Consider the following 26913-nt stretch of genomic DNA (forward strand, 5'->3'; position numbering starts at 1 on the left):
CCAGGATCCCTTTTACATTGGCAGATATGCCTTCTCTAAGGCTATGCATGTTACTAACTCTCCCTAACATCAATGACTCCCATGGTTGAGTGACAGCAGTATTACGTTGATACAAATGTAAATATGGACTGATTTATGAATTTAATTTTTTGCAATATTACTATCATATTGGTACATTGCTCGACTCTACTATACTTGCAGCATATTCAAATAAATAAATTGACCGCCTCCTGATACATATACAATTAGAATGAATTAAATCTGCTGTTTTGTACCTATATCATAATGGTTGCAGATCCAAGTTAAAATAAAATATCCTAGATTTCCAATTCTGAGCAGATCAGCCTTTGATAACATGTATTGATTGATCATGCATGGTTTATTGTTCTATTTATTGTCTCTTTAAAAGGCCCGTTCAATATTGTTTGCAGATCGCGTGATCTTTGCTTCCCCCCTCCCCCTGCTGAGTCTATTTTTCCTGCCCTCCAAGCACACACATGCATTAATATTAATATGTGTATATAATAAAACACCCCCTCCCCTCCTGCCTGTGCACACAAGCGGCGATCGTTAATTGATTAGATTGTTTCTGGCCCCCAAAAAAATATGTCAGTGAAGGAGTGTAATGTAGCGATCACACGGATCTGCATGTGTAATAATAAAGCGATGTGCTGGAGAGAATGAGAAGCAGAGCGCCCCCGAATCTCTGCAGGAAACGTTCTGTATATGATACATATACACGCAGGTCCTGGCTGCTCACTAATACAGCGGGGCAGCTTGTGCGGCTGTCAAAAAAATACAAACCGCTTCATTTACACCTTTCCACCACTCCACCATCGCTGAATACACGTATCTCGCCGCTAATGCGTTGACATATTTTTTCCACCTACTTTAAAGCCGCGCTCACCCTAAGCTTCTTCCTATGCAGCAATGTGGCTCAATGCACCTCCCTGTGTTATGCTATTTTTGAGCTAATTTCTCTTGGTTGCCGGGGATTTTTTTTACAGCGGGGGGAAATTGAAGGGGTTCAGAAATATTGGGGCTGGTTTTTGATTATTTTTAGCAGCCTTGGGGTGCTGTGTTCTGGTTTTATATTGGGGGGGCTGTGCCCTGTTGCTTCGCCCTGCCAGGACCTGATGCAATCCATTCAAGCCAACAAGTTTGGAGAGAATGTTGAGTTCAATCAATTCAGAACGTCGCGATGGAGCCCAACTCACCCAAGGTATTATTATCTGCTCCTGTATCACTGCCTTCCCCTGCACCCCGGGGGGGCAGCCTGGCACCGGATCCCCTACCCCTCACCCTAATAACAACACCCTACAACTTTAATACAAACTTTTACCTTATGGATCTTTAAAAAAAAAAAAAAGATAATAATAATAATAATAAAAAAAATGGATTATCATTTCTCCCTATGTCAACATTCCTCCACTGATCTTCAGTGGGGTCGTGTGCAGGGGACCTGCGTGGTGTGATCCTGACCCACCCAGATCTGCACTTACATGTCCCTGATCTTCACCTTAATGCCTTTCTCTTCTTGTTGTTTTTTTTTTTTTTATCTTGCAGTGGGTCGGCTCAGCTTGTGGTCTACACGGACCTTACATTTTCTACAAGGCTTTCCAGTTCCACCTTGAAGGCAGCCCAAGGATCTTGTCCCTGGGCGACTTTTTCTTTGTCAGATGCAAGCCAGAGGATCCGATTTGCATAGCGGAGCTCCAGCTGTTGTGGGAAGAGCGGACTAGCAAGCAACTTTTATCCAGCTCCAAACTTTATTTCCTCCCAGAAGATACTCCCCGGGGCAGAAATAGCGACCATGGCGAGGTGATCACCCCTTTTTACTAGCCCGATCCCTGCGTGCTGTGTGCATGAGCCAGATGCACAGCGCGTTCCCAGCATAGGAGGCTGCAGTACAGTATGTGTTGTAAAGAGTTATTATAATGTGATGCTGGTGCCAGCTGTTCGTGGGATCAGAAATGCTGATCATGTCAAGAGCAGAAAGAAGGGGGAGAAACCTTTTGTTTTTGTTTTTTTTATGATCGTTTTAGAAAGATGGATACATTATACAGTTTGTTATGCTGTTAGTCTTCTTTAATTGTTTCCCCCCCCCCCCAAATTTATTCTGAGATTTGCAGTCCATCAAAGGGCTGCAAAAATAACCCCGACTAAATCTGTTCTGGTAAACTAGGATCATTTGGTTGCCTTCGCTCTTTAGGATCTGGAGTCCCTTTATTATTCTTGTTTTGTATCAGTGTCACATGCCTTTGTGTTTTATTGCTGATTGCATCCATTACAGTCCCACTGGTTTATTATTGCAGATCATGATATTGTTCCATCTCAGCACTGTGTTTGATATGTTTTAAGAGGGAGGAAATTACGAAATGGAGGCTGAGTGAGATCAAAAGCTCTTCTGCTGGCAAAGACGTGTTGAATAAAGTGATAAATGACAGGTACTGGAATAATACATTCAAATAACTTGCAGATCTGCTTGGGCGGATTGTAAAATCACTCATGTAACCAGCACAAACACGTTATGCATTAATAGCCTAATCCTTAAGATTGGATCTGATGCTTTCAGATTATTTATTACATCGATCGTTTGATTGGAAGATATTTTTGGCTATTAGGCATCATGTCATCAATTAACTCCTGATTTCTCGATCTCTAATAAAATGCACAACGCATGTTTTTTTTTCTATTTAAATTGGGGAATGAAACCTATGATCCATAGTACCCTGTAAAACATAAATACTTGATTTACAGATAATAGCCCAAATCACGAAAGCACTATTAGTTTACAATGTATTTTTCCAGATCTGTAATTTCAAGTACCACTGCAATTATGCTGGGCTATTGTAGTCAGATGACTGCAATACGTTACTGCTGAACTATTTTTATAGTGTGTATGGACAGCACTGTATTTATGGGAATAAATTGCATGTTAAATCATATAAACATCATTGATCCAGTGCGCTCAGCTTATCCACTTTAGATCTCTTGTCCACATGCTAAATAGAAGTCATCCTATTTTTGAGATTGCAGATAGCTTAAGTCAACCTATAACCTATAGGGTTTAATTGCAGCTCCCTGTCTCTTTTAAAGCTAGTGTTACATTACAGTTTAATATTACATGTTTTCAATGGCTTCAGTAATCCAGGCAGTGCTTGATTGCCCCCTATATTAGAATTAACGTGTAATTGCATTGTTTTTCATTACTCATGTTTTTTATTTTCTTTGCTCATGTCAACAATATTGAGTTGACATTCTGCAACTTGTAAAAGGTTGTTTGGAAAAAACATTAGCAGGTTGACCTCTCTTCTGCAAGATCTGATCCTGTCCCCTCCCCCTGTCTAACTTTCCTGTGCAGCTGTCTCCCCCCCCCCCCCCCCAATCTCCCTCCCCCTCACTAGTACTTATTATTTGCTTTTCAAATTTATTACTTCAACATGGTCTGTGATCTGGAAAAAGGGGAAGGATTAAATATCAAGAAAAGAGTATGAATATCACCATGTTCTCTTGCAATTTAAAGGAAATGAGTCAGCCTTTTTTATTAATGCTTGTGCTGCATCAATAACAAAAGCTGAAACACATTTCAGGACAATGCAGTCTGAGATCTTATTTTAATAGCTGCACAATTGATATACTTAATTGTCATCCATAAATAGATTATCAAAGTGTGCTTTCAGAGTGAAGGGCGTTGGCACATGCTGTTTATTTTTTTCTCTTGGCTAATTAATTTCTCTTTAAACATTTTATTATATATATTTAAAAAAAAAAATTTTTTATTTGTATCTTATCTCAAATAAAAATTCCTAATAAATGAGACACCCTTTTTTGTAAATTGAAAATTCTGATTTATTTCGAGAATATGAATGATTCACAGTAACCGGTTTGACCGCATTAAATTATTTTCCGGGGAAGCAATGACACCTTGAAAATTATGCAAAGACTAGTGCATTGTGCAGGATAATGTTGATAAATAATTGAAGCAGGTAGAAAGTTTCCTAATGCAGTTCTGTTTTACACCCTGGTGATGTCATTTCCCCTCTGGCCTGAGTTAGTCATTCATTAGCAGAATAGCAGAAGCAACAGCATACAGTGATACTTCATTGGCAGGGAGCCTACAGAAACTAGCATTTAGAGCCAGGGCCTAGAGAGGGCAACATAACACTCCCATTAAGAAATGTACTTTGTTTTTACTTGTTCCATTAGCTTGTTTATATACATTAAAATGATTTTATTATTGATTTGCAATAATTGTAGAGATTGTGTATTCTATTTTTCAACACCGTAATAACATAAATACATATATTTACTGATCTGCACTTCGTTACTGGGAATACTTTATTGTCACACTTAATTACATTAAGCAATTTAATGGAAGCCATGTTTTGTTTTTCTTGACAGTGGAATCCATTTTAATTATGCCTGAAATAATAGGTGTACATGCCTATTCTGTTGTATTCGGTTATCATTATATTTTAGCTGGCAAGTTTCATTCAGAAATGAGAAATGTATTGTTTAATTAAGATGACATTTGGTAATGAAAGTAGAGTATAGTGCTGTTTGGTTTACTTTGGTAATATGATTGTTTGACTGATTACAGTATTAATAAATATTTATACATTTTTTCCCCATTGCAGTAGACAGCAAAAGTTTTCTGTCCTTATCAATAACCCCTTCACTGCTGGCAACACATTTCACTACCTGTATTGAAGGGATTACAATTGTTATCCATAATTTGTCTTAAATCTAAAGGGGTAATTAACCCTGGCCTATACAGTGCATGTCAGCGTATTTTCTTGTGTGTAATGTAATTAACTTAAAAACGTATCAATTCTATTACAACAGTATTTACTGTTTATTAGTGGTATACCTTGTTTCAATCTATTGGAATAAAATAGTTAGTAACAGACACGTGATATTCATCAGCCAATTCTTTTTTTGTTTATAATTCAAATCATAGGTGTTTATACTTGGCTGGATATCAATTTTATGTTAGTCTAGCAGTTTACTGTACTTTGCCTTGGGTACATTAATTACCTCATAACCCATCAGCATAAGAGATCTATAACATCATTAATTTCCAGGAACTGCAGTTCATTGTGTAATGCTTCAGCAAATGTAAGGCCTCATATTTCAGTGTCTGTTTTGTGCCATTTAACGTTAAAGGCTCGGTGTTATGTGTAATATAAGCACTGTTCTCATTCACGATCCCGTGTTTTTATAAAAGCGCCTGCCATAGAATGTTTTATTTTCCTACAAGTGGTGGTAATGTCAATTCGTTCCGAAGATACGTTTTGCTTTGCAAGCTATTTTTATTCTTTTCATGTGACTTTTTTTTATTTACTTGCATTCCTTGTTTATTATAGCACAGACTCGAAAAGCAACAATGCTTCATTTCATTTTCAAAGCCAAAATATAATTTGCCAATTTCTTCTTATTGAAGTGCAGAGTTCAAGCATGTCGAGTGTAGTCTTGGATGTGTTACAGGTAGTGAGACCTTTTTGTTTGCTCTTTATCCCTTGTATTGTACTTACACTTTGGAGACCTCATAAATCTTTCTTCCTATGGCATCTTGAGGAGAGATTGTGACTGCATATAACTGTTGATGATCTTACAAAGTAACAAGTCACTTCTTCAGATACCACCGTAACAAGATACTTGTGATGTCTCAACATCTTTGAAGGCCTCCCATGTTAGTCAAATGAAAGAAATGACAATCTGCCAAACAAACAGTATGCGCAGAATTCAGTATAACGAGAAGTGGCTAACACACAGTGAATGATGCATCAACGTTCAGTTACACGAATTGAAGATAATGCATCATTCCGTTCTATTCCCACAGTATTGAATAGTCTCTTGTTGAATCCATACACATCTGTATGACGATGTTGTTCATCATTGCATATACATGTACTATGTAGCCAGTGTTTCTTCACCCATTGTAAGCCACGAAACTCAAATTGCACAATTTTGCAACTCTCCAGTCCATTAAATTACACAGCAATGTGTTAAAACTCGCACCAGCAGAAACGCACCTTCATGCAATAACATTAGCTACATCTGTATATCCTCATATATTCTGCTTTACACCTGTATCTTGAAGTAGAATCTTTAAGGAAGCTCAAATTGTAAACCTTCAGAGATGTGTTCTGATCATCTATTTGAAATGACTCCTTAATTAGATCTGAACCACTAAATAAAAACGTACTATTGTATTTCCATGACCAAAGGACCCTCCGTGAAGCCCCCTTTATCTAAACACCATGAGACCAAAGTGCGGTGGAAACAGGCCACAGCTTTATTAATCTAAAAATATCATACAGGATCTCTTAAAATAATGCGCCAACCATATTATGAGTCTATAGCCCTCCAGACACCTCATTGCCTCCCCTTGCTTGTCTTACGCTACCAGCCACCCTTTAGGTAAGTGTCGCTCAAATAGAACACAGGAGTTTCCCTGCACTGGCCAGATATGCCGCCATATCTTTCAACTGACCCCTATTTTCTGGTTAGAACCCACACCATGAAGCCCTCTCTGTTACTGATCCAAAATCTCTTAAACCTTTAAGACCAGCGTGACAAAATAATATGCAAACGCATGCTTCCTTACCATTGTTTTATTAATAGTTATCACAACGGGAAATCTCCTTCTCCTCTCGTGCGGGAGCATCCAGTCTCTCCCACTTTTTAAATGCTTCTGACCCCTCTCCTTCGTCAATTTCACGTCATCAAATTTTGACCACTTGAAATTTGGGCATTAAATGGCGATATAGATCCTCCCATTCTCGGTTCCTAGGAGACTTACTGAAGAAGTTACAGGGTTTAAATCTCCACCCAGGGGAAAGACAATGACTGCCACATTTCTGGCCAATAATCATTTGCAACTTCCTATTGCATGGCCATTTAAACCCTCTATAAAAACTAGGAAGTAATATTTGTAACTTGACCGACATTATACCGGGAACTGGGGGTCCCCAGTGCGGAAAATAGCACGGTCAGCTCTAAAGGACCACCCCAAGTCTTGCAAAGAAAAATGGCAGTGAGTTAGGGGAACGTACTCCTTTTAAGTTTAGAACTGCGGAGCTACCATTAAAAATACCAGAGGAGCTGCGACATGCTTTGCTGCTTGAACTTTACTTTAGATACACTGTACATGTTACTATCTGTATCTTTTAAGTATGATATATTATTTCTTCGACAGATTCAGTGACGCAAAGGAAGATAAACTTCCCACCTCAGTGTAGTTAGAGCAGGTACAGATCAGTATTTATACTTCTTTAAAGTGTGTTAAATGTCATAAAAGTCATTTTGTCCATAATTACAGCCCTCTTAACTGATGCTTTGTTTAGCATTTCGTGCGTGTGAAGGGAGGAGTAATAATGCTACGCTATACTGTACCAAATGCCCTTCTAAGTTGCTCCAACAAACAGATACATGCCAGGTCTTCCATGATGGTGGTTGGTTTTATGTTGCATATATAAAAAAGCTCTCTATAACTCACATTTAGGCCTGGGACATAGTAGGGTGAGCAGCGCTGAACTGCGCTGAGGGGAAACATTATCCCTATCAGCGCGGCTTTAGAGGGCGCTTCCGCAGGCGTGTGGACGTGCAGGAGACAGGCAAGTTTGAAATTTGCTGCTCATGCAAGTGCAGGGCCGGTCACGTGACTGCCAGGAGCCAATGGCAGTCCGTGACGTCGGCTCCGTGACGTGGCGCCCTAGCCCCGCCTCCCGCCCGGCTCCCACCCTGCACACAAGCGCGCTCGCTGACGCTCATGCAGGGACAAGAAAAATCTCCTGCGTGAGCAGGTGAGCATGAGCGTCAGCGCTGATCAACCTACTATGTCCCAGGCCTTATAGTGTTCTTCACACAATATTGTTTTGTTTTTTTATTGATGTTTATTTTGTGCTAAAAGGCATTCAATGTATCAATTATGTTCACTAGGAAGCTCTAATAACTCTTATTCCCCCCACTCCCCCCGAAAATATCACGCCCCCCTTTGTGCACCCCTGATCTAGTACACTCATTCCGGAAGATTCACAAAGGACGAATGCGAGTTATTGTATATGTATTAACTGTTATTGAAGTCACTGGCAGCTAGCACAGGATTGCGGTATGATAACTTTTATGGCAGGATAGTGAGTTGTAAGAAGCCAACAAATTTTGTAGGGCAGTACAATGTGTAGTCAACAAACAAGATAGATACAGTTGATAAGATTAGTTACACTGTCATCAGTTATTGAGCAGAAACTTTACCTATCAACACTATTTTATCAACATACTAATTGGGTTCATACTTATTTGGAGTTGTCTGAAGCTTATGGATTGTCTGTATTTCGCCAAAGTGATACATCTATACATGAGCATAGGGAGGATACGCTGGTCAAAAACTTCAGGTATAGTGGACATTCTCTTGCAGGGTTGTCTTGTGCGCTCATTCTATCCTCATTTTCCTATTGATTTAATTCAAAAGGTTCCCATCTATTGATACCTGCTGGCCCAGGTAGTCATAGTCTTCGACTTCTATTTCTATTCCATTTATTTAGATCTATGTAGAGTATACACATTTGGTCTTGCTGAGATTTATATGGAGGTCCACCTTCTTACTTTATGTAGCGAGTTCTCGGATTTGTTGCTGGAGATCTTCTGAACTTGTGGCTAAAATCATCTGCAAATCATAGGTTGCTCAAGTATTCACCGTTCTTCTCAATTCACTATCCTGAAGAATTCTTTAAGTGTTGCTGTGAAAAGCTTTGGTGACATGAGGTCTCCCTGTCGCACTCCCGCGCCGATCCTTATCTTGCTTATATCTTCATGTAATCTAATGGTTGATGTGACATTCCCGTAAATGTTCCTTATAATATCAATGTACAATACGTGTCTTCAACACATTGTCGTCTTAATACCTGTAAAACCGCTGAGATGTAGACAGAATCAAATACTTTTCGTAATGTACGAATCCTAAGTTGTAGATCATATTCAATACTTCAGCAAATCATTTCTTATATGATTTGGATGTGAACCATTGTGTCCACTATGTAATCATATTATATATATATATATACATACATACATACATACACGTTTGTGTATATACACAAAAACATGTTTTTATATACATTTCCTTGAATTGAATAAGTTCATGACGACACCTTTTTACAGGTCTTTGCCTTAAAGCAGCATTTCCCTCCCCCCCCCCCCCCCGAAAGAAAATATTACAATCTTCTGGTGATATTGCACATTTCTGTTGGTTGCCAGAGTGAGCCCAGACCAAGTATTTTTGCCCAGTGGACAGAACTGCTGGTCGATTGTGAACTATGTGGTCCCCGGAGGTTGATGGACCACATAGAAGCTGCAGGGGACCCCTGCTGTGCACTGCTGTAAGGTATCCGCACATTTAGAAGTGCAGTCCCACTTTTAATAAGAAATACTGTAGAAGTTGCAATAAAATGAAATCCCTCAGCCGTGTAGCATGACCTCAGTCATTTTTAATCTGGTTAATAATTAACAATATGTTAACTACATTTCTTTTTAACTTACGTCTCATAGTTTATAACTGCAGAAAACAACAATAAATGTCATGGAAACTAGATATGTATACACTTATATAGCGTCTCACATTCCATTAGGGTCTGAAGATTTGACAGTGATTCTAAAGTTGAGACATCACAGTTAAGTTATGAAGCATTTCTCAATGGTGGCCTTTTTAAAGATAACAAGGATCATTAAAGTATTATTTAAATTGATGACTCGAAAATGGAAAATTGCTGGATGACATGACAATAATATATGTGATTGCTATATATGTGATTGCCACAGGCTTAATACCACAAGATTGGCGTAAAGCAGATGTGGTGCCTATATTTAAAAGGGGAGCTAGATCACAACCAGGGAATTACAGACCTGTAAGCCGAACTTCAATAGTGGGGAAACTACTTGAAGGTTTAATACAGGATAATATTCAGGAATACCTAATGGAAAACAAAATTATTAGTAATAGTCAGCATGGATTTATGAAGGAGGTAAGTAGGAATTTAGACCAGAGTAATGCAGTTGATGTGGTCTACTTAGATTTTGCAAAGGCTTTTGACACAGTTTCACACAAGAGGTTGGTGTACAAAATAAAGCAAATTGAACAAAATATATGAACCTGGATTGAAAACTGGCTGAAGGATAAACAGAGGGTTGTCATAAATGGAACTTTTTTAGGTTGGGATAAGGTTGTGAGTGGTGTACCTCAGGGATCGGTACTGGGACCCCTGCTTCTTAACTTGTTTATTAATAACCTTGAGGTTGGCATCAAGAGGAAAGTCTCCATCTTTGCTGATGATACTAATGGGCCTATGCAGTAAGCGTTCATAAGCCACGTATCGCCCAAAATGCCTACTGCTATTCAGTAAGCGGTGATAAGTGGGTGATAACAAACTGAATCGATCAAAAAAAATTGCTCTTAAAAAAAATCACAGGCCGCGGTGATAAGTCACTTATTACCGCTTTTCGGCATGTTCATAAACTCGTGCAATTCTAGTAGCAGTGATTAGGCTATGAACGCCTATCCCAGCTCTAGATTGGTGATTTTATCACAAAATCCTCACGCCAGAAAAAGTTGGCGTGAAGGTGTTGGAAACCTGCAGAGAAGCAGCGAGATGGGACTTAGAAAAAAATTGCATTTTTCCGGCATAGATTGATGCCGGGAATCTCTGGAGCTGATATCCATTAATATTAGCACCAGAGACCTCTGGCATGAATCCTATGCAATAAAAATGGATTTGCAGTAAACTTCATTACCATAGCGGATAGCCTCAGGGACCCCCTACTTCCCGAGATACAGGCCCCGTTATGGGGGGCCAGTATCTCCTATGCATTTAAATGTCCGCGTCGCATGACCATGGGAATAAAATGCATAGGAGATACCGGCACCCCATAACGGGGCCTCTATCTCGGGAAGTAGGGGGTCCCTGAGGCTGAAACCAATGCGTTTCAGCTCAGGAGACCCCCTGTTCATCTAAACTATTCACAAAATTAAAATGTATCCACACAAATTTCAGGCGATATTTGCACAGGGAGAGACGTCTCTCTCAGAGCAGCTCTCTCTGCAGCAGATACAACTCACCGGGTTAGGCCTTTTCAGAGGGTCGTTCATCAGATCACCGGCTTATCACCCGTTTTGTGAATTTTGCTATGACAGGTAATGAAGGCTTTCTGAATACCGTGATAGCAACGCTCATAAAAACGGTGATTTAAATGGGCCGGTGATTTTATTAATGAACCTTTAGTGCATAAGCCTCTAAATTGTGTAAGGTAGTAGAATCAGAGCAGGATGTAATTTCTCTCCAGAAAGACTTGGAGAGACTAGAAACATGGGCAGGTAAATGGCAGATGAGGTTTAATGCAGATAAATGTAAGGTTATGCATTTGGGAAGCAAGAATAAACAGGCGACATACAAGTTAAATGGGGATAAATTGGTGCAATCTTTGATGGAGAAGGATTTAGGAGTGCTTGTAGACAGCAGGCTTAGCAATAGTGCCTAAAGTCATGCACCACTCCTTAGAAAAGACATTCTGGAACTAGAGAGAGTGAAGAGAAGAGCCACCAAATTAATAAAGGGGATGGACAATTTAACTTATGAGGAGAGGCTAGCTAAATTAGATATAGTTACATTAGAAAAGAGGTGGCTAAGAGGAGATATGATAACTATATACAAATACTGTATATTCGGGCCAGTACAAGGAGCTTTCAAAAGAACTATTCATCCCAAGGGCAGTACAAAGGACTCGGGGGCATCCCTTAAGGTTGGAGGAAAGGAGATTTCACCAGCAACAAAGGAAAGGGTTCTTTACAGTAAGGGCAGTTAAAATGTGGAATTCATTACCCATGGAGACTGTGATGGCAGATTCAATAGATTTGTTCAAAAGAAGGTTGGACATCTTTTTAGAAAGGAAAGATATACATGGATATACCAATTAAGTATACATGGGAAGGATGTTGATCCAGGGAATAATCCGATTGACAATTCTTGGAGTCAGGAAGGAATTTATTTTTCCCCTTATGAGATATCATTGGATGATATGACACTGGGGTTTTTTGTTTGCCTTCCTCTGGATCAATAAGTTAGTATATAGGATAAAGTATCTGTTGTCTAAATTTAGCATAGGTTGAACTTGATGGGTGTACGTCTTTTTCCAACCTCATCTACTATGTAACTTTGTAATATATAAATAAAAACTACAAAACAAAACAATATTTGTAAAATCAGTACGTGTAGAATGAGATAGGGGCCTGGATCCATTCAAGTCAATTGCAGTGACTGCCAAATCGGTGATGCGGTGCCCCACATTGTTTCTTGATGAATCCCGGCCTAAATCACTTATTTGATTTATAGGACCAAAGTCAACTAACGGCGGTAACAAGGTAATTATTAGTGATTTCCACCTTTAAAAAGTTTTAAAAGTGTTTTAAATCCTTTTATTATTTTTTTTTTATATACTCACATATATAACTCTGAAAATATAAAAAATATGTGTGAACGGGTGGGGGGGTTTACAGAAGTAAAGAGGGTAAGGGGTACAGCAATAGTTTTTCCACATATACAAATATAGTACATTGTTGCCGGACTAGAATATATATTGGATATTGATATAGACTACAGATTTCCTGGTGAGCTCAAGTTGATCTGGGAGGGTCACGTGTTGTGATCTGAGCCTCTTTGATTACATGGTGTGCATATCTAGCCCCCTAGGAGAAAAGTAGATGAGAATAGAGTTTTGTTTATGTGGTAAACGTCTAGCCGACTGGAGACTATCATATATCAGCCATGTGTCCCTAAGGACAGCTGTCAGCTTTTCCTTTTTAAGGGTGTACCATACTCTATGTTTGATCTGGGTGAGAGTCGGTACCTCCGCGCTCAACCAGAGGGCTGCAATTGAGCATCTTGTGACTGTCATAATGCGAGTTATCAGTTTCTTAGAATCAACATCTTCCAGAGGCCTGTTCAGAATACATGTCTATGCATCAAGTGGAAAGGGGAATTCCAAACTCTGAACAAATTTGTGAATTTTCTCCCATAGGGCCTACATTCTGGGACAAGACCACCATGTGAACCATAGAGGCCCTTTGGCCGCATCCCTTAGGGCAAGTGGTAGACACCCCTGGGAACATTCTAGATAACCGGACCGGAATCAAGTACCACCTGTACACAATACCTTGTATGAAGTTTCCCTAATTCATGTACAGATAGAACTTGTAGCAGTAGCCTCAAAGATATCAGCACAGTCTTCTGGTTCGATACTTTGATTGAGGTCAGCATCACATTGCTGCATAAAACTGGACTTGTATTAGTGGAATTTAAGAAAGAATATCAGCAATGGTTGTGGGCAAAGCTATCGGACAAACCCCATGATCTGGAGGTAGCTAAATATCTCGCTTTTAGGGAGTCCGTGGGTGTTTGTTGATACAAAAGATTGTGGTTTGTCGTAAGGCACCATATCTCTTACTCTGTGAATCTTTTATTAACTTTTAATGTTTTTATGCATACCACATGATTTGCTAGGTTTTTACAATCTTTTTTTTAATTTTGTGTTAATAAGATTGTTTGCCAGTCTAGGTAACTAGTTTTTTTTCTTTGTTTTTTAAATTAATTATTGATGCCACAATTAGCAAAGTGTGAAGAGCAGGAAGTATGTGGTAAGCATGAATTGAGGACCCGGGCACAAAAACATAATTTTTTTACAGGGTGCAATTCTAGTAAAATGATTACTTTTACAGTTGATTTAATCTTTCTATGGAAGGCAATTACATGGACTACCAATGTAAACTCATTTTTCTTACTATACAGATATGTAAAGATACGTATTGGCATGGGATTTTTTTCTTCTCCCTTTTAAGCAAAGAAATATAAAAATGGGTAAGACCTCATCCTGGGTGAGAGCGCAACCAAAACAATGAAAATAAATTGTTGGGTCAATGCTGCGCATGAGAGTACAGAGGCGCGATGATTGCAGAGACTGCATTTTTTGTATTTGTCGTGCTTGCCCTGGTCACGTGCGTGGTTCAGCCAATGAGGGCGTACCGCTCACGTGACGTCACGGGCACGCCGCCGGTCACGCCCCCAACGCACGCAACTAGCTGGCCAGGAGTCGCCCGGGAAACATGAGCGGCTGACGTCACGGCGCTCGAGCACCAGTGCGCTCGGTTTCACCCCGGACGAGGGCTAACTTGGCCATGAACACGGCACCTTTGAAATCACTGTTTATTATTAGCATTATTTTCTGTGCCCTTAGTTATTATTTTCTGGCAAAGAAAAAAAAATGATATTGTTTTGTTTGACATTTTTCACAAATATTATGGATCACTGCTTTTGGTCCTACATATCTAAAACTACTAAACATTATATTATGATACAGCCATTACAAACTGTGGATAAAGGTGTTCATGCCTAAACACTGTCGCCTATATATGTTGTTAAATGGGACTTAGACCTAACCACTGGAGGGCGATGCTGAAGTCCTTGATGTCATTCGTACAGTCCACTTCGTGTTGACTAATAACTGAAGTTTGGAGTTCAAGGATGTTTGATGCTTTCAACTGTCCCTTTTAATCTGTAATGTATGAGTTAGTTTCACTGATCAGTCAGAATTCATAGCGGAAAGTCCCTGCCACTTACTGTAACTAAAATAGCCAGTGGCACTTAACTAGTCTTTTGAGGATAAATATTCTAAACCTATGCAATGCAGACTGGAAACTAAAATTTTTCTAATTGTGTCTTTTAAATAAGCATAGGAGAGAATTAATGAGAACATATCTTGTCTTCAGTTGCTTGGTTACAAAGTAGTATACCTCAGCACATGTGAGGAAATGGGCTCTTTTTATGCTGCTTGTCTCCTAAACATAATAACTCTATTGCTCTGGAGAGTAAAGAATATGTAGATTGTACCTTTTTCAATAATGCTCGGCCTGCTTATGGTATATCATAATTCTGTCATGCTAAGCCTTACTTATTGAAAAATCTACACATAGTTCTCATGTAATAGGTCTTTCTCCGAGTCACTGGAAGACAAATGTAGAACATGGCCTATAAAATAAGATTGCAAGATGTGTATTTATATTCATATTTATATATTTTAGTATTTAAATTGAAGCATTATGTTACTTACTCTATGAAAAGGCTCAAGCCTCAGATTTATTTAAGTGCTTGAAGTGTATATTAAGAAACCCCAAGCGTTTTCAGACGCCTACCAGGTTCCCTGTGTCACGTGCACACTAATCTCTGTAATGTGCGACGTGCTGTGACTATGTTTTGCCCAAACTTGAGAAAAGTTTAAAAATGTACAATAAAAAGTTTCAATCACAGATGAAATAAATTGCAGGGTGGTGAGAAAGTGTCTAAACCTCCATCACCGTACAGTGTGCAGCAAATACATACGCCACGTGTGAGCACATTCACATGTCTCAAACTGGTCAGCAACCCCCCTGCCTTTTGCCAAAATGGACAAGAAGCAAAAGGTGACACACTGTGTGCTTATTTGCATGTCATTACCCAGAATCCCTGGCTGCAGTGGAAGCATTGTATGCTAAGCGATAATGGGGAAAAGCAGGGTTGCAGATCTGTCTGAGGCATGTCAGTGTGCTCACAGGTGGTATTTTTATTTGCTGTACACCAAAAAGTTTGATTGTTTGGTCAAAATTGACAAGTCAGAGTTAAAATCAAAACATATACCCTAAAATAGGGTTTGGAGAGGGAAGACAGTCAGCTCTTTCGCGAACTTAGGCGAAACGTTTGTACATTTCTAGTGCACACCCCTCCCTAATGTTACCAATAAAAGGATCAATTATGAACCCCTTGAGGTTTTCATCGCCAGATTGTCACACCCCTTCTGTAAAGCCTTGACTATCTGATCTCCTCTTAGAGATCACATGATCGCAATGTCACTGCGGTGACATGAGCAGAAGAGAAAGGTCCTCTTTTTCTGTACAGATCACATTCAACGCAGAACACCATCTCCCCTAAAACATTAGCATAACAGTAATGATATACACTACCGTATATCCACATCCTTCTACATCATAAGGGCCCCTTGGAATGCCGACAATCAGGACGTACACCCAAGGGGTTAATGTGAACTATATCAGTTTATAAACCACTTTAAGGTCTCTATAATTTAAGAGGTTGCCCTGTTGATTGTAGGCTCAAACCTTATGGATATCTTTCAAGGAATCTATACTTATTGATGACTAATATGGCCACTACTGTGAATAATTATAATACATGCACACAGTATATAGCAATCTGGTAGAATATACACATACTAAATACCTGTTGTTAATTCCTTCAATTTAATTTTCATGCCTAATGCTCAGTGTGATAAAGGGTCAGTATGGGAAATCCAGATTCTACTAAAAAGTGAATAGCAGGCACATACTGTACACAACTCGCTCATGTGAAGGTTGAACTGTATTCTCCCACTCCTAAATAGGTCATTGCCATTAGGCTGTATCTTCTCATTTCTGCTTCCTTGTCTTGAATCTGAATAATCCAAGGTGGTATCTCAACAACTTTGCTCCTCCGTCTCCCACGTGGCACATATTGTTTAGGCAAATAACGTAAGTCATGTTTGTAATGTCTATTCAGATCTAGTTTTTATCCAATCAGACCTAGTAGATTTAAACCTTTTAAAGAATCCATTCCAACTGAGCACTATATTTTCTAACTAAAATGTTGTCAGAAGGTCAGGAAAGCATTGACATTCTGTGGCATCAATCCAATGACCTTAGTGTTTGGCAGACTTCCATGTTTCTGCTTGGAGGTGCCAGAGTGGTAGATAACATGAGTTTGTTTTCATTTGCAAGATATTTTAGCTTTTACATGCCATACTTCTCTTCTTTTAGGAAATATATTTGTGGATTTCAATGGGGAATTTGTACAGTTCCATTTCTCATCCACTGCGTTGAATAGCTATAATTTAGGGGAAATGGAACACACATCAAACAAAAGAGGGAAGTCTTAGTCATGGTTCTTTTTCCCCTAATGTGCATGACATTTTACCCATTGGTTTCTGTATGAAAGCCAGTCAATTAGTTACAGATATTGGCAAAAGTGTACTTGTGTATTTAAAAAAAAAATCAAGGCAGTTTAGAATAATGCAGCACAAAATAGAATATATATGCATTATTTAAAAGCTATTCATATGTATCATTTGTTGAAAAATTGAAATGCTATATGGAGGTGGAGCATAAAAGTAAATTATTCTCTGCGTGACAAAAGCAATATTGGCAGTGGAGATCTGCACTATTTCTAGGATATCTGATGGGAAAACCTCCTAGCTGAAACATTCGCCATGGTTTGATCTTATGACTAGTGCATTGATAAACTGTGAAATTCAGTTTGATCCACAGCTGGGAAAGATTGAATCAAGTACAGAAATCCTTGATGTCAGAAATCTTGCTATTTATGTGTCCGTAAATCTATTTATGCAAACAGTCATGTTCTATTTTGCTCTCTTTGATTTGCAGCCGCCTAGCAATGGATTCATGTATTGTCCGATTTGTTTGGATTATAATAATGGCTTCTTGAAATTAAGTGCTACACAAATATTTTTAAACCGTTATGCTGTTTTGGAAAATATCGTGTGGTAGGTGTTGAGAAATAATACAGAATCAATATTTTTTTCTAACAATATGTCGCAGCAAGGAAGTGAGATTACTTTTTTCTTATCACTTACTTGACACATGTTCAGTATTCACACAAATAAATGAGAATATGCTGTCATACAGATCAAAGGTAAAAGTGCACGTTCTGAATTATTTACAGGAAAAAAAGAGCTCTGTAAATGTTCAAGTGATTATACTATTTCTCTACATATATATAAATATTTCAAGTAAAATAGCTACAGTTCTGTACGTCGTCATTGATTCTAATCTGACCATATTCTGAGAGCTCTATGAGAATTTTAATTCACAACTGCTACAGTATATATGGAGTAAAAAGATTGATGCCCTTCTTATGTTTTTTATTGCAGCTTACTTTTTACAGCAGATATAACCAGTTGGATTCCTTATTGTGTAGCATGCTATTATTTCTGAAAGCCACATTTGATGTAACTATATCAGTAATTTAGTAGACAGAGAAGCAGGTGTACAAATCAATTCCGACCTTAAAAATTCCTCAGATGACCCCAGAAAGCATTGGAGCGGAAACATTGTCAGCATGTCACAATTTTCAGACATCTCGGTGGCTATACTTTGTTTTAAAGGCCAGAATTTTGCCTAAAATAAATCTTATTGCTCATGTGGGCAGAAAAGAAACAGAGAGTTGCCCTTTGAGACCACACAGTTTTATAAAAGTGCAGATAGCAGGATGAGAGCGTTTACATTCACTTTCAGCAGCAAACGTCAAGTTTTGTTTTATGAAAAGGGCATTAAGAAATATTACAATGACCTGATCTCTTTCCTGGCATGGAAACATTTTAGCATCTGTTGGCAATATATATATATCAAATGTTCTGTACATTGAGGTGATTGTGGTGGTTGCTTACACAACAGTATACTCAAAAAGGGTAGCAGTGCCCTCAAAAAATAAATGTAATCAAATAGAGAGGGAAGGTGCAATATGGTCAATTTGGGTTCCCCAAGTTGGACCCCAAATAACTTACAACCAAATAGCATGGGAAAAACTCAGACCATAAGTAACAGAGTCTGCATTATAGTCGAGTGCAAAGTGTTTTTCTTGCTGTCTGTGAGTTTTTCCCATACGATGTGGTGTGTGCATACACAACAATGACATCGATTCTCAGTGCGTTACTTTTTGAATAGGCCTGCGGAGCTTTTTTCTTTAAACGTATAACAATGTGTCCAATTTCCCAATTTATTATGAAAATGTATATAATGGATCATTCATTCTCCAAAACAAGGAATGCGTTAAACAATGATGCATTGTCAAATGATTGAAATGTGTTGGCACAGACGAAAACTACTACTTTATTTAAACCAGCAATTTTAAATGAAATTTAAAATTAAATAAAGAAAATGCTATTCATTGAAAAAATGGTATTGTGTTTTTTTTTTTGCATATTCTAATTTTGGAAATTGGTCCAACTTGGTTTGCATTTGCCTTATACAACAGAGCCCAGGCTGCAGCTATACCTATGGACTGCCTGCTGGTCCATATTTATTGTCAGAGAAGCCATTTACTTCACGTAAAATGACCCTTTTTCTTATGAATGGAGACACACTCACGCTTCCAGCACACTTAATAATAGTCATTCATTTCACAAATCCTATACGTGGATGTGGAGATCTTTACTCCCCAATGACACACCTCCACCCCGATGTATCTGCTTAATAGCTTTGCAAATTGAGGTCAGAAGTAAAAAGCATAATGAAATATCAGAAAGCCTTTTCACCTGTTGGGCCATGTTTACTAAGTGGTGATACTGCATAAGACACCTGACTGCTCATTCATTGGAATGGGCCATCGTGGGTATTCTGGTACCGGACGGGGTCTCACGGAATAGCACTGCTTAGTAAAAGTGGCCCACAATGCATTTGTATTTAGTTAGTCGCAACTGACTGTGGCTCAAACCTATTCAAAAGGAAACTGTAATGCTGCCACTATATATAGTTTTACACTATTATATATATATATAAAATCAACTCTTGGGCAAACTGGAAAGCATTTTTTTAAAGCCCTATAAACAATTGAATATTCATATGTAACCACACCTTATTGCATTGTACATGAACAAAGGCAGCATATTTTACATGTACGTTTAGGGCTTTTGTCTTTATGATATATATTTTTTTGGGGGGGGGAGGGGGCTTCCTTGTCATCTCAATTGTTTTGTGTTAAATGCACCTTTCCATTTTCAGATATGTGTGAAATGAATAAATGAAGTCATTTCTGTTTTGTGTAATCGATTTGTCTTTTTATGAAAGCATGTTTAAGTCTGTGCACAGTGTTGGTTTCGGGAGGGGGATGTGACAGCTGCCAGACATATTTCAGGAGCAATTTTTTTTATTGACGTTTTCGGCTTTTAAAATAAAATGCATTAAAATTATACCTGCACCTGTAGCAGTTTATATATAAAAATGGAAAACTGAAACCTTTAATTATAACATTTTGTTCCTAAGAGAGGGTATTTTTATCTGTAAAAATTACATTTGAAAGGCATTAACACATGTAATACATATATTTGATTTTCTAGAGAACCTGATTGGAAATGATTTGTTGTATTCATGGACCTTTCACAATCACATTTTAAACTGACAGAGGTTTATCAGGTGTACCTAATTGACACCCTTTTTTAGTTTGAGGGGCCGGCGACAGGGGGGGGGGGGGTGCTGGGACAACTGTGAGATAGGAGGGGGGGATTTGAGTGATGAGTGGGCATTGAGTGAGGGAGGAGGTAAAGAGTGAAAGGACTAGGAGGGAGAGAGAGGGGGGAGAGTGAGCAGGAAGGGGATGCAAAAGAGGGGGAGTGTGATAGAGATGGGAGAGAGGGGAGAAGAGGGAGGGGGTAAAGAGAGGGGAACAGTGAGTGGGGGGAGGGAGGAGTGTGTGAAAGGGGTGAGGAATTGCAATGCTGCTGACGTAGGGCCCCGGGCCCCAGGAAAGCTGTTGGCGGCCCTGGTAGTTTGAATGTCTTTGTCATACCCTTACTCAAAAAATCATTTGGAAAATCTAACTTCTGGGTTCCCTTTGTCTCAGTCTCTATATTAGCGCATAGAGAGTTAGCAACACTGAGAGACATCGTGTGATATGGGAGACGTCTTATTAGAAACTAGGAGGGGACTTTGTTGGTTTGGTGTCATAATGGGATGTACCAAAGTATACATTTTTAATCACTGTAGTTTCCTTTTTCTTTGTGTTGTTCAACCCTTTGGTTTCAGAGGCGCTAACACTGTAATTAGGAACTTTTTATAATTCAACATCATTGCAAACTGCTTGGGAATGCCCCGCAACATGTTACTGGCCTACTATCAGCAAATATGCATAGTTCCCTTCAAGTATCCATGCAGTAGGTGTGGTAGTGTGGTTTTTATTTAACTGTTTTCATTTATAAGCATGTAATATTCAAGTAAAAAGCCCTATTAACATCACCAACGCAACCAACATGGCAGGATATCGCTGAAGGGTCATACAACTTTAAAACTCAGTTAAATGATATTTAGATTTTCGACTTACAAGATTAAAAGAAAATATTTGAAATGTTAATAATGAAAAGAAAATGATTAAGTTGTGTTTCTTGTAAGGATGTCATTTGAGATGACAAATTGCGGATTAATGAATGGAATGTTCAAACTGTGCATTAATATAACACACGGTTACTTACAAAGTTTTATTAGCTTGAGGGCAGAAATGACCCCAGTTTTACATACGTTGTTTTAATATAATAAGTAATACAATATTACATTGATGTAAATAGTGGTCTACATGCTTCAGGGCACAATGTTGTCACTTCCCACGTATAACATCTGTAGAAAGAATTTAATTTACATTTTTCAAATATGTTCCCCATTTTGTGTGAAGTTGCTGAGATCCAAACAATGTAATTCAGAACAAAAGTGTCATTATATAGATAGAAAATCAATTTCTATTCATTGCTAGGTAATTATTGTGGATACTTCTGGCCCTTGGAAATAAAATGACCTGGCACTGGGTCATGAATTAAGTTCTCCAATTTCACAATGAGAGTTGCTATTCCACCTCTTGTAGTGGCTGAAGCATAAGGTTTGTTTCATGGCTTTGTGTGTTCAAAGGACCAATGTACTAAGATGGCAGTATAAAATAATGAGGCAACACAGCTCAACATTCATCTGTTTAACATAAATTCTATCTGCATTGCATGTCTTTTTACCAACAGACCCATTCAATTCTTGTAACTGTATTTAAAGATATTTCCTTAAATTCCCAGAGTACTTAAAACAGCAATCCAATATCTTACATGTGTGTTTTTTTTTTAAATAAATAAATTCTGTAGTATTAGATATTACTTACTACTATTTTTTTTAATTCAACTCTTAATGCCGTTTTAATATACTGATTTGATTTCTATAGAAGGGTTTACACACTTTCCCAGCAGTGCAAGATCTTTGTAACACTTTCCTGTTTGTGATAATTTGTTGCCAATATTCCCAGCCGTTTGATCTGCAAACTGTAACAATAGATAATGTTACCCTAGTAATATAAGAATACATTGTAGCTGCTGAGTTAAAGTATTCATTTGAAATTGAAAGGTAACCATTTAGTGAACCCTGGGAAGCAGGATTTTGCTGATCGATCACAGGAGAACTAATTGATCGGCAGCTTAGGTAATTGGTTTTCAATAAAGTTAATCAAAGGCTGCATGTATATATGTTAAGATGCTTGGATTCCCTCTTTAAGACTCACACACTTTGAAATTTATATGACTAACCTCATTTCAATAATCTAGGAGACTGTTACAAATGACTGAAATATGATCCCTTACTTGATCTTTTACCCTCTTAATCAAAACTGGACAGTTGAATGTAAACATATACAACATATAAAGGTTGACCATAGCATTAGATCACAAATGTTATTTGTGGCTTGTAATACAGATATGAGTGCTGTCACATCTGTTTGGTCCTTCTGACCTACTAGACAACTGCTGCTCTTATTATTTTTTAAGTGGTCTACTGTCTGTAATCTTAGATGTATATACGGTCCAGACAATTGGGCATGTCATGATAATATCACGAGATATGTATTTTAATCCATCTGGTGCTTGGTTAAGCACCATTGGTTAATGTGATTGGATTTTTATTTTTAAAATACCACATGTTGGGTTTGTAACAGTTCAGGACTTGTTCTGGGTTTGTGTTTGTCTTCAAAGAGATCTTAATTGGGGGTGCCTATCCTGTATGGCCCACTAAATATGCCAGATGGGTTGCATGCTGCTGATGGTCTTGAGGTAAGGGCAGAGGTGGGAATAAAATATGGCCCCTGTGACAACATTCTATAAACATGGTCTTTTTAGAGCTAGTTTCCAAGCATTCTCTGGAGGGGGTTTATGAATGGCTAGGGGGCGTGGCTACGAAAGTATCAAACCAAGAGTGACTTTATTAAAAAGTAGAATATCATGTGACATCATCTGCTGAACATGCTAAGAATTACACGTGTGTATCCGTGGCACCGAGCCGCACATAATGATTAAAGACATGTTAGGTCTAGCAGGTACTTAGAGACATATATCTATTTGCCACTCAAATTTAGGATTAGGACAGTCATATTTAATCTCGTTGCGGCTGGATGTATTGATGTGACTCACGTGTATGTAAGTATAAGTGAAGGAAAGTTATGAATACATTTAGATATTGAAAGGTTTAGTTAAGCGTCATTTTGTAGGAGGTTTTTTACTCTGTCGTAAAACTGTCAATCTCACAGCTGAATTACGACAGGGGCTGGGTTTATGTTGTGCCAATGGGAAAAAATACTACATAAGAGAGCAAAAGTTTATGAAAAATCAGATTTCAACAGAGGTGTGTTTGAACCAAATGCGCGAATCTCATCTCCTACACCAGTGACCTCTACGGGGGAAAACTTATGACATATGGTGATGTATAGGTTTTGTTTTATGTTATATCCTTTTTATATTCAGAAACTGTTCTGCATTTTGCTACAACAGATTTTTGTGTGTTAAAGTGCATAGTTTTACCTATAATCAACAAGGACCTGGGACCCTCGCAATGATTAATATTACATCTTTGATTTGGATATCCAAGGTGGTGGCAGTGTATTGATATGATTGTAATTGAGTAAGGGGTTAATATTAACTCATTGGGGGTACCTTGCGCAGGCGAAAGGTGAGTTGGCTAGAGTAGCCATGTGTATTAACCCTGATTGCATATCTAAGTCATGTGCTCACTTGTGGTCTGTTTGTGACGGTGTTATATTGTGACGTATTTTGGGGAGATGTTAACTCATTTGAGGTACCTTTGCAAAGGTGAATAGTGGGTTCCGCTTGCGAGTTGTGTATAGTTGTCTTTGTCCTGTAGAGGAGATATTGTCCATTTGAGTGACCCCTATGGAAGTGAAAAGTGGGAGCACTTGTGAGCGTGAGTATTAACCTTGGTCCCTTATGCAAGTTGCGTGCTCACAGGGGTGCTGAACATGACAGGGCATATGACTATATACACTTTCATTCTGAGCTGCAGAGTGGAATAGGAAAAAGCAGATCACCTTCTTCAGGGTGCAAGCAAAGTTTACTAAAGGCCTTGTATGTGTATAGTTGGTCTTGCTAATATACTTGAATTGCTGTATATTACAGTAATTGCCAAAGATTTCCATAAAAAATGTGTTATGTTTGATTTTTGCTGCGTAAATGCTACCACATATTAAAGGTAAATTTATTTTGATAGTCCTGGTAAGCTCACAAGTAAAGAAAATTAGTGATAAAGATAGAATTAAAATCTGACTGGCATTATGATCTTTTTATTATCTTGCAATAATATTCATTTTGTTTAAAAAAAATGGCCTAGGTGTTCTGTACCAGTCTCATATTGCTCTTTAATAAGGCAGAATAATGTTTATTTGGTGTTAAAGCATCACTTTGTATGCATTTCCATTGTTTAACAAAGATCTATGCTATATGAAGCTTCAGATGATCTATTAGGCACCAAGATAAGACAAGATTTATTTATAAAATGTGTTACCAGGAAGTAATACATTGAGAGTTACCGCTCGTTTTCAAGTATGTCCTGGGCACAGAGTTAAGATGACAAATACATGTTACAAATACATAATTACATTAAGTGAATAGGGTTATACATTATATACAGGAAATTGCATGAACAGGTAAAGATAATATATATTATAGGGGTATGTAACAGTTACAGACCAGATAAAAATCTGAGACAGCCTTAGATTTGAAAGAGCTTAGACAGGGGGCGGCAGCTGCGAGTCTCCGGTAGGTTGTTCCAGTTTTGGGGTGCACGGTAAGAGAAGGAGGAGCAGCCGGATACTTTGCTGAACCTTGGGACCATGAACAGTCTTTTGGAGTCAGATCTCAGATAAGTGCTGCATGTGGTAGGGGTGAGGGGCTTGTTCAGATAGGCGGGTATCTTGCCCAGAAAGTATTTGAAGGCAAGACAGGGGAGATGAACTTTGCGCCTAGGCTCAAGTGATGACCAATCTAGTTCTTTGAGCTTTTTGCAGTGATGTGTGTTGTGTTTGCAAAGGACAAAGTTGTAGGACAAAGCGGCATAGTGAGTTGTAGAGGGTGTCAAGTTTGCCAATGTGCGTTTGTGCTGCTGTGCCATATACTATGTCCCCATAGTCTATAATTAGCATCAGCATCTGCTGTGCAACGCGCTTTCTGACCAGCAGACTTAGGGAGGATTTGTTCCTATATAATACACCTAGTTTGGCATAAGTTTTGGATATCAGGGTATAAATGTGCAACCCAAATGTTAAATGGTAGTCAAGCCATATGCCCAGATATGTAAAACTAGTAACAGGGGCTAGGATAGTATTAGAGTTCTGATCTGGAGCTCATTCATAGGAACATCACTTTAGTTTATTAAAAAATATTGTCTTTGCTCCAATTTTTAAACTACTGTATGTGTGTAAGCACAGATTATAATGAGATGTATCAAATGATGTGTTTATGTGCATTACTGTAACTCTTATATATGCAGCAAAAAAAACCCCAAAGTCTGACGTGGCATAAACTTTTCTGGCTAACAATTTGCAGCACATGTAGGAAGCTCTTACATTTGAAAGTAAACGCAATCAGAAAATGAAGCAGTGCGTCAAAACGATAAGATCACCTTCTAAAAGAATTTTTTTTTTAAAACCACCTACATTAGGGTGGGCAACCTATTTTTTAATGTAGCCACAGGTGTGGCGAATTAGAAGTGAAAATAGCCACACCATGTAAAAATATAAGTATTATGTTGCGCATGCGAAAATTTTAAACACACTGTTTGAAAAAGTTTATAAATTCTCAGACCATAACCTCCCTCAAGCTCCCTCAGCCCCCTCCTCCTCTCACCCCCTCATGCCACCACCACTATCTTCCTCCTCATCTCATTTCCCCCATTATCATCTCATGTAAACCCCCTCATCTCCTCCAGCTCTCTTCATCATCTGCCCCAGCACCCTTCATCATCTCCCCCAGCACCCTTCATCATCTGCCCCAGCACCCTTCATCATCTGCCCCAGCACCCTTCATCATCTCCCCCAGCAGCACCCTCATCATCAGGCAGCAGTCCCCCTCATCATCAGGCGGCAGTCCCCCTCATCATCAGGTGGCAGTAGCCCCCCTACCCCCCATCCCAGGCATCAGCCCCCCCCTGTATCAGGCATCAGCGCCCGTCCCCCCCATCCCCCATATCAGCCATCAGCCCCCATCCCCCTCATCAGGCATCAGCTCCCCTCCCCTGTATCAGGCATCAGCCCCCCATCCAAGGCATCAGCCCCCCTCTCCCCCATCCCAGGCATCAGCCCCCCCCCCCCCGTATCAGGCATCAGCGCCCATCCCCCCCATCCCCCGTATCAGGCATCAGCTCCCCTCCCCTGTATCAGGCATCAGCCCCCCATCCCAGGCATCAGCCCCCCTCTCCCCCATCCCAGGCATCAGCCCCCCCCCATCCCAGGCATCAGCCCCCCCCCATCCCAGGCATCAGCCCTCCTCCCCCCGTCCCAGGCATCAGCCCCCCATCCCCCCGTATCAGACATCAGCCCCCCGTCGCCCCCGTATCAGGCATCAGCCCCCGTCTCCCCCGTATCAGGCATCAGCCCCCGTCGCCCCCGTATCAGGCATCAGCCCCCGTCGCCCCCATATCAGGCATCAGCCCCCGTCTCCTAACCAGATCGCGGCGGCTGAGAAAGAAAGGGAAGGAAGCGGCGGTGGCGGGCCTGGCCAGGGGATGGGATGGGGGGGAGCGTGCCA

The 26913-nt window shown here is 39.3% G+C and overlaps 1 protein-coding gene across 2 annotated transcripts in view; it reads left to right on the forward strand.

Moving 5' to 3' along the window:
- Window positions 1-788: 788 nt before the first annotated feature.
- Window positions 789-26913, forward strand: part of ARID5B (AT-rich interaction domain 5B) — a 277172-nt gene continuing 251047 nt past the window's right edge. The window contains exons 1-2 of one of the 2 annotated variants that reach the window (XM_075612969.1): window positions 789-1222; window positions 1567-1821. In XM_075612969.1, the coding sequence (XP_075469084.1) occupies window positions 1202-1222; window positions 1567-1821 (276 nt within the window). In that variant the 5' untranslated portion in view covers window positions 789-1201. The remainder of the gene's footprint in view (window positions 1223-1566; window positions 1822-26913) is intronic. The other variant, XM_075612968.1, reaches the window with a different exon arrangement.

This window comes from Ascaphus truei, chromosome 8 (genome assembly GCF_040206685.1).
Source record: "Ascaphus truei isolate aAscTru1 chromosome 8, aAscTru1.hap1, whole genome shotgun sequence".
Classification (NCBI taxonomy): Eukaryota; Metazoa; Chordata; class Amphibia; order Anura; family Ascaphidae; genus Ascaphus; species Ascaphus truei.